The sequence below is a fragment of the Ascaphus truei genome, chromosome 1 (genome assembly GCF_040206685.1).
Source record: "Ascaphus truei isolate aAscTru1 chromosome 1, aAscTru1.hap1, whole genome shotgun sequence".
Taxonomy (NCBI): Eukaryota; Metazoa; Chordata; class Amphibia; order Anura; family Ascaphidae; genus Ascaphus; species Ascaphus truei.
In genome coordinates this window covers 53,766,422-53,778,979 of record NC_134483.1, presented here as the reverse complement: position 1 = coordinate 53,778,979, position 12,558 = coordinate 53,766,422, and the positions used below count along the sequence as shown (strand labels likewise).

Here is a 12,558-nt window from a genome sequence, read left to right as displayed (position 1 = left end):
CCGGACAATTGGCTTTGTTAGAAATCAGGAAATACACTTCTCAATTAGTTATTCAAACAGTTTTAATAACTTTAAACACTGAAATGGTGTAAAGAAAACGGCTCAAATGAGCTATTGATTTGCAAAGTGAGGTTAGCAGAAGCTGGTGTGTGTTGCAAAGTGAGGTTAGCAGAAGCTGGTGTGCGTTGCAAAGTGAGGTTAGCAGAAGCTGGTGTGTGTTGCAAAGTGAGGTTAGCAGAAGCTGGTGTGTGTTGCAAAGTGAGGTTAGCAGAAGCTGGTGTGTGTTGCAAAGTGAGGTTAGCAGAAGCTGGTGTGTGTTGCAAAGTGAGGTTAGCAGAAGCTGGTGTGTGTTGCAAAGTGAGGTTAGCAGAAGCTGGTGTGTGTTGCAAAGTGAGGTTAGCAGAAGCAGCTCCATTGCTTTGCACTGCGACTGTCTGAATTCTCCAACCCCCTTGTTTCCTGCTTGTGTAGGTATGGAGGGGAGGCTCAAATGCGCATCCAGCCAGCATTACCCGCTCCCAGCAATGTGGGGCCTATCTTTGGTTCTCCTCTGCCTGTTGGTAAGAAATCTATATTATATCCCATCTGCAAATGTAGTGTGTCGGTTCCGTATAATCTCCTGGAAAATAAATGCTTAACACATGTAAATATTGAAGCATGTTTTTATTGACTATTCATTAACTACAATTTACCTGATCTTAACAGAAGCTAAGATTTTTTTTTTATTATTATTATTATTATTATTATTTCTGTAATAAGGTGAGTCTGACAGAGGTGTGTTCAGAGTAGAAATCATTTATTATGAGCACAGCATCAGTATGCGTGAAATAGCCAGTGTTGTCCTTTTGTATGAGACAAAACCATTAAGAATATTTTTCCCTTGGTCAAGACAAAAGGAACCTTATTCTGGCTACCACAGATACCCCACAGCTATTTGTGCTCCTCCTTTGGGTGTAGATTCACATGCCTGACGGCATCTTGGTTTTCTTCTGAACTTTTTAGGGACCGCTCTGGCGGACACCATTGTAATTCCTAGATTGGTTAATGCATCCATGTTCAACCTTCTGGTAACCCTTTTCTTCCACTTTAAGCTTCAGCTATGCATATGGGCAGTCCAATGCCAAATCCAAGCTTCCTGGCGACCCCCATGCAAGGTATGTTTTGCTCTGTCAATGCCCAGTTGTCCTTTTTGAATGAAATGTTCATTTGTGAGATTGCGCTTTATACCATATGCTGTTTTTCCTAGGCATCCATCCAAATGCATCTACCCCAGCAGTTCTGTATGGGTCTCCTGCATATCAATCTGCCAGCTCTTTATCTGGTATGATGGGCCCTGAAGTTGTATATTCTGGAAAACACAATGGCATTTGTATCTACTTCTCTCGTATTATTGGGTGAGTTTTACTTCTACAGAAATGCTGAAATTATAATTTGGGTGGGGGGCGGACGTTCTGTTACTTTTATAGAACTCTAATTTTTTTTATTTTAAAAAAGCAACACAATCTGCTTTCTTAACCTGCAATTTTTTTTTTATTATTATTAATATGAAGCAGAACATGCACATTGCATTACACAAACCTTATTAGAGGGAATTGTAACCATCCATATTTTTGTTTGAAAAGAAGTTGACAAAGGAATGGGGATAGTACATCGAATAATAGATAATCCATAGGAGTCAATTGGGCTTATTCTGTAAACTGCAATATGCGATTTAAGAAGCTCAAAAAGACGCTTGCATTAGTTTCTCTCCTGCCCTTATCGATGCACTGCTGGATGGGGGTACTGCGGTGGAAAGCCTCTTCTCCATGTTGCTCCAACAAAAGGGTGTGGAGGGCACCAAAGTGAAATTACATTCAGGGTGCAAACTATGCAGAATACATAGTCTGTCGAAGGAACAGACGCCATGTCTTCAAAAATATGCTTTAATTCTAGGATTTGGCTCCTGGCAAAGCCCTTGTTTTTAATGTTTGGTCCTCCTTTAAATATGTATTTAGTAAACTCGTTTTATTATGGAAAGAAAATGAATAAAACCCATCTATATGTACAGGCTATAATTGGTAAGAATGCTGATAACATTGTCTTGCAGTAATATTTGGGATGGAAGCATAGCTGTGGAGAAAGCCTTTAAGAGCGGCAACAGAGAAGTCACAGCGGTAAGAGGTTACATATTCTTCAGAAAATGTGTCCTTGTTTTGCGTATAAAGTGAATTACAATATGCACTATTTACAGTGGTCCCAGTCATAGCTCAGAGTTAACAATGTAATTGCAGTTGCTGGCTTTCACAAAGTGGGGCTTGGTCTGGGTTGTCCCTTTTCTGAGAGCAGTGTTCTAACAAGACTGCCATGTGTCCCCCTCTCCTTCTTGTCATGCAGTGTAAGCCCTTGCGTGCCATTATCTGACACTAGTTATGTAGTCTGTGTTAAACAATAATCCTCACAGGAAATGAAAGTAACATGTTTTACCATGTTTTGAGACTACTAGTATATTTAAGTGTGTTGATTTATTCAAGTCCTGGCTGAAATGTCCTAGTTATTTTGAGGGAGTACATGGGGATTGGAGAAAATCAATTGCAAAAATTTTAGTAATTCATTGGGACATCTTATTTTAATAACTTTAACGCATGCAAATTATTTGAGACCCAGTTTAGTCTGACTGCTTGTTTTAAATAATAGGGACACCTTAATAGCCAGGATTTTATTTGTGAATATCTTAATTGGGTAAGGGATTTCCATGTACATTTGTTTTGTGGGCTGTCCTGTTTCTTTGGTACCACTTGTCCAGATCACGTGTGGTTTTTTAGGATGACTGTTGGCGATGTATTCCCGTTTCATACCGTCTGTTCCTCCATTTGATATTACTGCTTCAGTGAATGTAGATGTTTTATACTGTAGATTGACAGCAGTGTCACACCTCAACTTCTGGAGACGGTACTTCACGAGCTTAATGGCTTACTGGAATTTCTGGATAGAAACTCGCAATTTGCGGCTGGCTCCCTAGGAAACCCCAGGTAAGAAATCGTATCCTGAGACTTTATTTGTTTCAAGACACCTCAGTCTGCAGTCTCCTCCAGAGGCAAAGGTCTAACTTCCGGAGCTGAACCCCATTAATTTAATTTCCGGGGACACCCAGCTTCCAGAGATCCTCCCATAGGAGGTACCGGTAGCCGCTCCGGCTGGCATCCTGGGTTCACATTATGGCCGCTTTTCAAACCTCCTGCGCTCAGTGCGGCTTCCTATTGGCCCACGTGATGCAGGGGCTTTAAACTGCAGAGAAATACCAGCACCCCCTTTTTGGAGGTAAGTATCTCTGGAAGCAGGGGCTCCCCAGAGCTTAAATTAATGGGGTTCAGCAGCAGAGATCCCCTGCTTCAATCCTGTGTTAAAAAAAAAATAATAATTTTGAAAAAGCGGTAATTGCTCCTTTAATATTAGATGATGGTTTTGTTTTTTCTTTCTCTGCATCTTCCTTCTTGTGTATTAAAAAAACAGAACAGTATGCCCAGTGCAAACTTTGAATCTATGCATATGCAACAGAATAGCGACTGACTTGCTCATTCTTCCCCCCACACCCCTGGTTGTGCGTAGTTTGGCGAAATGAATGAACAAATAAAAATACTTGAAAAGCGCTTCTAAAAGGATCAGAACAGTTTAATTAGATTGTAAGCTCCTCGGGGCAGGGACTCCTCTTCCTTAATGTTATGTTTGTCTAAAGCACTTATTCCCATGATCTGTTATTTATATTATCTGTTATTTATTCGATTACCACATGTTTTACTACTGTGAAGCGCTATGTACATTAATGGCGCTATATAAATAAAGACATACAATACAATACAAACTATGTAGCGCAGAGCTTCCTTTGTGTTGCAACTGTGGTCATTGTTGCCAAGTGCGAGAGCGCCGTCTTTGAACAAAACCTATTATTTGACTTCTGTTTCTTTTCTGACAATTGAATGTGGTGCTGCTTTTCCTTATTCTGAAGCTTTGGTACTCCCGCAAACCTGCACCAGAGACTCGTAGGCCTCGCGCGTCCTGACATAGGAACGTCTCAGCAAGTCCAGCAGGAACTCCAGAGGAAATACTACAGTAAGTTTGCTCTCAAAGATGGCAAAATCTCGTGTCTTAAGTGCTTGACCACATTTTCTGACCATCTTTTGTGAAATACTTCAACCGTGTCGCTGCCATGGGGTCTGCAACACATTGCATTGCAGGCCTCCTTCAGCAAAAGGCTTGAGTGCAGAAGTAGATTGTTAATGTTCAGTACGCTGCCATTTAACAATGTGTTCATACCTTCCACCAGAAGGAAGAATTTTACAATAGAAAGTAACGTTACACTCCAATCACTCAAAGCTTTGTATCAGCTTAAAATAAGTTGTCATGGATGTCCTTACTTTGAACATTAAAACATCTGCATCATGTGCCACCTTTTAAAAGTGTGTGAAATAAGGTGTACAGTATGTGTGTATGTGTATATAGAGATAGAGAGAGATTGATTACACCAGGGGTGCTCCATTCCTCAGGCACAACAGGTAAGGTTTTCAGGATATCCCTGCTTCAGCACAGGTGGCTCAATCAGAGGCTGTGCCATCTGTGCCGAAGCTGGGATAGCCTGAACAGCTGGCCTGTTGGGGTGGGGGGAGGGAGGGGGTTTGAGAAATGGAGTTGAGCACCCCTCCATTACACTAGTCATTAAGTATGACAATCTTATGATTTGCATGCAACTGCATTTTATTGTTTGCTTTATTTTTTAACAATATTTCTTTCATCAGCTGAAGCTCAGCTCGCAGAGAAAATGTCTCTTCAGGGGATCCATCAACTGGTTCGGAAAATGTGCCAAGCTTTAGCATTATGGAAACTGCTCTGCGAACATCAGTTTAGCCTTATTGTGTCGGAACTTCAAAAGGTTCGTTATTGCCAGAAATCCATAGGCCTCTGATTTTTGTTAATTATGGTTACTAAATCAAGTATTTACATGTCTGTTCCTTCTCACAGGAACTGCAGGAGCAGTTAAAGATCACTAGTTTTAAAGATCTCGTGATTCGCGACAAGGAGCTGACTGGGGCGCTAATTGCATCTCTCATCAATTGTTACATCCGGGACAACGCCACGGTGGATGGCATCAGCTCTCACCTACAAGAAATGTGTGCGCTGCTGTATAGTACTGACGATGCAGTGTGCTCAAAGGTACAAGCCGTCAGAACTAGACCATACACTGGGAAAGACTTCCTTTACTGAGAAGTCCTTTCCGGGAGCAGTACATGGGTAATTTAACTTGGGCAGGAGTGATACCGTTGTGTGGATATTTATAAACCAGAAATACAATAAGCGCAGCACATTTTATTTTGATGTCCATTGAAAGGCAGATGTACAATGATGTGTAGCTACTCTTACAGGCACACTAACAAAGTAAGTCATCATTAAACTCTGCCAAATTTGTAACATCTGTGCCCTGGCTCGCCAGAAAAACAATATTTTAAACTTACTGTTTTGATCCCTGGGCTAAAAATATGATCTGCGATGACCTTTTAGTTCCGAATGCAATGACGGAGATGGGAGATGCGGAAGTTAATTTAGTCATTTTATATTTGAGACATAAATTGGGGAGGATGCAGGGAGTACTTAAATGATTTCTATTCTGAGGACTATCCCAGTGAGGAAGGGAAGGGTATAGTTTATATACCATTCGCCACCTTCAGGGAGATATGTGTTCCTCACTTAAGAGAATCTCATCAGACACCTACCACTGACTTTTATCTTTGATATTCTACTGTGGATTTATATGCCCCATAAGTCTGTCTCTCCTGACTATTCTACAATGATCATCATCATATTTGGGACCTAGTACTTGAGTACCTGGGACACAGACACGTTCATTTAAAATTCCTTGTCTGGTGCAGTATTTGTATTTTCCCTTTAATAGCAAATGTATTTTTTAACTTGACACACAGAGTTTGCACCTTTAATGCATATTCAAGCATGTTTTGAATAAGTCCTAACTGTCCAATCAGTGAGCAGAAGTCCTGAAAACCCATCAACGGAGAATAGAACAGCAAAGACGGAAAGGCTTATTTCATTTTCACCAAGTAGCTACTAAAAGTGGAAAAATTACAAATAACACATAATGGCATGTCTGCAAGTCGGAAAGATCCGACTACAAAAACGGCAAAATTGAACAGTCTGCTTCAACTTTCCGCTCTGTGAATTCACCATAAAACATGGTGTTTTATCTCGTAGGGAAATGAACTGTTGCAGCGATCCCGCCAGGCTCAGAGCAAACTGGACAAGGAAAGGATGCTGAGAGAGTCGTTAAAGGAGTACCAGAAAATCAGTCATCAAGTTGATCTTTCTAATGTGTGTGCACAGTACAGACAAGGTGAGATACTGAAATGTGTGCTCACCCATTAATTCCTAGGTAACTGCTGGTGTTGCACAACTCTGGGTTGGGTGGCAAGCCATGTCGCCCTTTCTCTTATTAAAAGAACAAAGGATCTAAGAAATAAATCTATATAAGCACATTAGAATTGCAAGGGCTCTGTCTGTGCACAATGCACAATACTCTGGTATCTGCTACTTGACATATGTCTTCATTTGTCTGACCATCAGTAATGATACTGCGCAATATCTGCTCTGCATATGAAACTTAGTGTAGTAGGTGACTGAACAGATTTATGCAGATTTATTTTTTCAGCCTGTTTGAATGTTAATGAGACGTTTCAGTTGCTCCAAAACACCACTATTTATTTGGCCACTTTGTTTCATTGATATTTACACTAATGTATTTTTGCGATTCTGATTGAGTCATTTTTTGGCACTACTCTGAATTCAGTGGATTCTTCTAGCAAACCGTTTGCTGCAAGAAAAGTTCACTGTTGAGGATCTCAGATGGGGGATTTCTTCCTTGGTTTAAAACCTGGCAAAAGCGTTGCACATCCAGATTCCAGTTTAACTGCAAACATTTGTTGATGTTGCCTGTATATTATACTTTTATAATTAGTTGTTTTGTCCCATGACTATTAAATATTACAATGGCGTTGATGACTATAACAGGCCTGAGAAATGTTACTAGAGAATGCTCATTGTATAAGGAGTTCTGTTATTACAAGGCTTCCACTCTGGTGGGATTCTCAGCAGTCAGTGTCTATAGAACCACGGTGCACACTGTGCTGAATAATGCTTTCTCTTGCTTATTAAGTACGTTTCTATGAGGGCGTGGTGGAGCTCAGCCTGACTGCCGCAGAGAAGAAAGACCCTCAGGGGCTTGGACTCCACTTCCACAAAAACGGGGAGCCTGAAGAGGACGCTGTTGGTTTGCAGGCTTTCCAGGAGAGGTATGTGTTTAGTTCTGTCTACTGTAATGATGGCAGTAAGGCTGCAGAGTGCTGTCTGGTTTATTCCAGGTTAATTGGCAATGGCAATGGCAATACATGGATGTGAGGCCTCTATGGCTCAGCAGGTTGGGATTGCTAGATTCTGCTTATTTCCTTATGTTGTGGTGTTTTGTGTCCAATTTTATTGTGTTTTGAAGGCTTACATTTGATGTTCACAGGTTAAACAGCTACAAATGCATCACGGATACACTTCAAGAGCTGGTGAATCAAAGTAAAGCTGCCCCTCAGTCTCCCAGTGTGCCCAAAAAGCCGGGCCCTCCAGTCTTGTCTTCAGACCCCAACATGCTCAGTAATGAGGAGGCCGGGCTTCATGTAAGCAACTGTTTGGGACATATAGCCAGATCTGCGTAGAGACTCTCAGTAAATTAGAAATCTACATGTTTAATTTTATAATTTCAGTTAATGGCGTAGTCACCTTTTCAGTTTTTTAAATAGTCAGCAGTGCATTGCTGTACTCTGCAGATCGTTGCATTGCAGGCCCATTTTTATTAAAAACCTCAACATTTGGTGTAACTTTTTTTTTTTTTAGTTTGAACAAATGCTGAAGCTGGCTCAGCGGTCTACGGATGAACTTTTCAACATAGCGCTCTACAACTGGCTGATACAAGCAGATCTCACGGACAAGTTGCTGGAGGTAAGGGGAAAATATCTGCACTAAGAAAAAGAGCCATTGTGGAGTAAAATCCGTTCATGTTGCATGTAAACCAGAAAACAAAGGCATTTTGATGTCTAATGTGGCGTTTGTGTTTTTGTAGCTGAATTCGTCATTCTTGGAGCCATATTTGGTGCGTATGGCGAAGGTTGATCAAAACAAAGTCCGCTACATGGATTTGCTTTGGCGATACTATGAAAAGAACAGAAACTTCAGCAGCGCAGCTCGAGTTCTGGCTAAACTGGCAGACATGCACAGGTAAACATCCTCTGGGAAGGGGCGTGCTCTCCAAGGAACAAAGGGGATTCATGGCCGTGTGGTCAATTCACTAAATGTAGGTAATTGACAAAGAAAAGAGTAAAGTGTGTGTTTGTGTGTTCATATGTGTTTGTGTGTTCATATGTGTTTGTGTGTTCATATGTGTGTGTGTGTGTTCATATGTGTGTGTGTGTGTTCATATGTGTGCGTGTGTTCATGTGTGTGCGTGTGTTCATGTGTGTGCGTGTGTTCATGTGTGTGTGTGTGTGTGTGTGTGTGTGTGTGTGTTCTAGACCAAATGGTTATGTGGAGAGAATCTGGTGTGGTTTAGTATAAAGTTAGAGGCGGGATCATAACACAGAGAAACAAAGCGGTTCCAATTTAGGAGAACTTTTTCATTCATGGGAAAGCATTTGCGATTCTTGGCATGGTAGTGGTATTAGAGCAGAGTGCAGGAGCAGGGGGAAAAGTGTAAAGGTCCATTGCTTTTAGTATTGCATTGTTTGTGTCAGGCAGGTTAGTTAGAAGCACGTGGAAATTAAAGTCAACATCATTCTCAAAGGATGCACCGCGAATGTGGAGGCCAAAAAGACAGCTTTTAGGAAATATAGGCAGACTCGGAAGGAGAATAGAGAACTATATTGGGCTTGGCAGAAAGCTAAGCAAATCTGTTGCGCAATGGCCAAAGCAGAGGAGAAATGGCAGTCGATAACGCAGGGGGACAAATCCTTCTTTAGGTATAGAAGTGAAAGAAGAAAACAAAAGGAGTCATGTAGATAGAAACAAAGGTATAGTAGTTTATTTTCGCTCATTCTTTACAGCTGAAAGTGAAAGGGAGGGACAACGGCTAGTTACAAACATATATGGAAAGGTGATGGACATAAGTCTGTTTACAAAAGTGGAAGTGAGGAAGAGGCGGGTAACTACAGCCCTGTGAGACGATTGTCGTCAGTAGTGGAAAAATGTATAGAAATACTGCTAAATATAAATTGTTGAAAATCTAAATTTCAGCAACCTACTGTGCCAGATGGCATGCATCTACTGGAGGGAGATGTCAAACAAACATACTGTTATTATTTTTACCGCGCGACTATGGTAATAATAGAGGAAGGTGGATCAGTAGATGTAACCAATCCAGAATTTTGAATAATGCCTTTGATACTGTCCCACAAAAGACTGCTCCATTGACGTTCAAACTTATGTTCTTTTGCACCTCCTATATAGCACAGAAATCGCACTGAAGCAGCGTCTGGAGTACTTTTCCAGAGCCATCTTAAGTGCAAAAAGCTCTACGGTCATGTCAACCCTTGCGGCAGATGGTGAATTTCTGCATGAGCTGGAAGAAAAAATGGAGGTGATAAAATATATATTTATTTTATTTACTGGTAAATTCCGCTTCTATTTTTATTTAGTTATTTATTTTTGCCCCCAAACTCCCTAGAAGGCATATGCTATTCTCCTAAGCACAACTTTCTTGAATTAATTTGCTTTGTTAGGTGGCTAGGATACAGCTGCAAATCCAGGAAACCTTTACAAGACAAGGTTCCCATCATCCATCGGTGCAAGAGGCAGTTTCACAGCTTGATTGTCAGCTGATGGACATCACCAAGGTACATTGCGACCTTCCGCACTACAGAAATTCACCTAAAACCAATATCGCCATGCTCCAGTTGAATGAGAGAGAGCGCAAAAATGGTTCAACTTTAATCCAGTGGAATATAAATTCTGAGCCTCCTGCTGTGTGTTTCACTGATCGTGTAAATGGTATTTCAGGCTGTTTAATATTTGAATTACTAAATATTGAACACCTGCACTAATCATAGTGTTCATAATGAACTGATTCTTTGCACACAATCTTGGCCTGATCTGTGCTGGCAATATTTTAATATCTATTTTCCTACATGTGCCTGTGATCGCACATGGTGCTGTAGAAAATGGCAAAATCCTTTATTTTTATATTTATTTTATGAAGTAGTCCTCATCGGGTGCACAGTTCTGACTACATTTACCAGCGATATTAATACCTTTCCTAAAAAAGAATTGTAATTTGGCTTTCACCAGATCACAGACACCTGACACGGTCTCAAACCGACACAGTTTCCGAGGCAGAGGGACTCTTCCCCAATTAGGACTTGATCCAATAATGAGCAGTTTCCTGAAATGGAGATATTGGTCCTTGTTAGCAAATGAGACTGCAGTTAGGAAGCAAACACTGATCCCCTGAAGTGAAGACACCTGTAATTTTAAAATGTAAATACGGATTTTGCGCAACTTGATCACAGCCAGTACAGAACAGTGCTGTAACAAGTGACATTACACTTCTAAGAACAACACTATGGCATTATATTACAGTATTATTCAGTGACCCTTCCCTTCCTCAACAATATATAGGGGTCGTGTTTTTATCAAAATAGGTTTGTCTAGTGTGATTGCTGGGGGGAGGTGCGATTGTGTGGCTTACATTAGTTTTTCCACCAAAATAAATAAAAGGCCACTACTTTTTTCCTGTTGATTTTAAGGGGAAAAGACAGGACAAACATAACGTGAATATGCTGGTTTAAGCAGGCGAGTTGGATGCACAGTTTAACTTGAGAAGCGCTTTAATAAAAACGTGCAAATTTCAGTTGTGCAAGATAGCAATGGGAAAATGACTCGTACGTTAAATGTTTTTCCAGCTCTATGGAGAGTTTGCAGACCCATTCAAGCTTTCTGAATGCAAGCTTGCGATAATACATAGTGCCGGCCATTCTGATCCCATCTTGGTACAGACCCTGTGGCAGGAAATCATTGAGAAAGGTGAACAGTTACATTATTTCTTGTTATAGCACTTCTGTTTCTATCACACAACCATGCATCTTTTTCCTGGAAATACGAATCAAATATAAACAAGTTTTGAATTTGAACATGCACAATGTCACGACTATGCGGGGGGGGGGGGGGGGAATCCGCAATTTAGCTCTTTTGCTTCCAAATGTCCCCTGGTGTTTAGTGATGTATGATGTTCGTCATTGTATTGAGGGAGATTATGTAGTACATAATGTTGCTTCGAAATTTTGCGTGAGAACTTGAAATCCTTAGTTCATAAATATAATAAGTATTTGTCACAAAGGTACAAGTTGGATGCTTCTGAATGGGTAATCAGTAGTGGTTTATCCTCTTATCCTTGTTGACTTAGTAGTGGGTTCTTTGGGGTGGATAGCGCTTCCTCATTCATCCCAAAATGATCAAACCCAGATGATGTTCAGCCTGTGTGAAGCAACATATATGTTTAGTTCTTATGCTGATTCAACATTACATACATCCAGGTTAGTGGGGATGTACATAGTTTAAGATCCTAAATAAAGCTGCAATGATGAAAGATGGCGGAGTTGTTTCTGGCACAGTGGTACTGGAACACTCCGTGCTATTTGGAGCCAAGCTATTCTATTGATTGTCGCCCAGCATTTCCTGTATTCTGTTGCATATTTGATTTGTTGTTTAGCCAGACTGATTTAATTTTTATACACTTAAAAAACCCTAAAATATAGCTATGTTGTGACTTTATTTTCAGATTTAAGTGGCAGTATAGCAATGAATCCTGCAGATCGGATGCAGGCGTTAAGCCTGAAGATGATATTACTTGGGAAGATCTATGCCAGCACACCTCGCTACTTTCCGTTAGGTGAGTGATATACAAGGAAAGGCTGCAGCTTGTTTTATGCACAGTGAAAGCCGGGCAAAGATTTGTCTTGGGCAAGCGGCCATACAAAATGTTACCTTAAAAGGAAGTCTGCGGTTTCACATATTTTGCTTTTCACTCTTATTTCTTATTGTACCAAAATGAAGTTCTTTTTTATACTTCAAACTATTTTATTTCTGGGTCCATTAAAAACAGGTAAACTTGCTCATTCTTCTGCAAACATAGGTGCTATTAATTTTCATTATAGCCTACATAATTGAGGACTCTTGTATTTTACTATTGACATTTTAAGAAGACTGTTTTTTTTTCATGTAATTTTCTTGACTCAGAAATGGTACTAATATTTTTCTTGCCCAACAAGACAAAAATAGGTAGTGGAAAGTTTTTCATAAACTGGTTTTATTAGGGTATTTAGCAATGAGTTATTTTATGACATGGGAGTGTTGGCCTCATGATCATATAAGCATACAACTGACATGTATATGACACGCAAAGATGGACACTGGTTGACATTGAAAATCCCTATTCAATGACCATCACATGACATTTATGCATTGCCTCTGATGATAAAGACTTTGCCT

The 12,558-nt window shown here is 40.4% G+C and overlaps 1 protein-coding gene across 1 annotated transcript in view; it reads left to right on the top strand.

Annotated features, from left to right (window-relative positions):
- The window catches only part of NUP155 (nucleoporin 155), a 36,335-nt gene that overhangs the window by 15,765 nt on the left and 8,012 nt on the right, over positions 1-12,558 (top strand). The window contains exons 16-32 of the mRNA XM_075588440.1: positions 472-560; positions 1,092-1,154; positions 1,247-1,394; positions 2,087-2,153; positions 2,893-3,008; positions 3,983-4,086; positions 4,770-4,903; positions 4,993-5,184; positions 6,235-6,373; positions 7,193-7,328; positions 7,547-7,700; positions 7,918-8,022; positions 8,144-8,298; positions 9,523-9,652; positions 9,795-9,908; positions 10,974-11,094; positions 11,849-11,959. Coding sequence (XP_075444555.1) covers positions 472-560; positions 1,092-1,154; positions 1,247-1,394; positions 2,087-2,153; positions 2,893-3,008; positions 3,983-4,086; positions 4,770-4,903; positions 4,993-5,184; positions 6,235-6,373; positions 7,193-7,328; positions 7,547-7,700; positions 7,918-8,022; positions 8,144-8,298; positions 9,523-9,652; positions 9,795-9,908; positions 10,974-11,094; positions 11,849-11,959 — 2,078 coding nt within the window. The remainder of the gene's footprint in view (positions 1-471; positions 561-1,091; positions 1,155-1,246; positions 1,395-2,086; positions 2,154-2,892; positions 3,009-3,982; positions 4,087-4,769; positions 4,904-4,992; positions 5,185-6,234; positions 6,374-7,192; positions 7,329-7,546; positions 7,701-7,917; positions 8,023-8,143; positions 8,299-9,522; positions 9,653-9,794; positions 9,909-10,973; positions 11,095-11,848; positions 11,960-12,558) is intronic.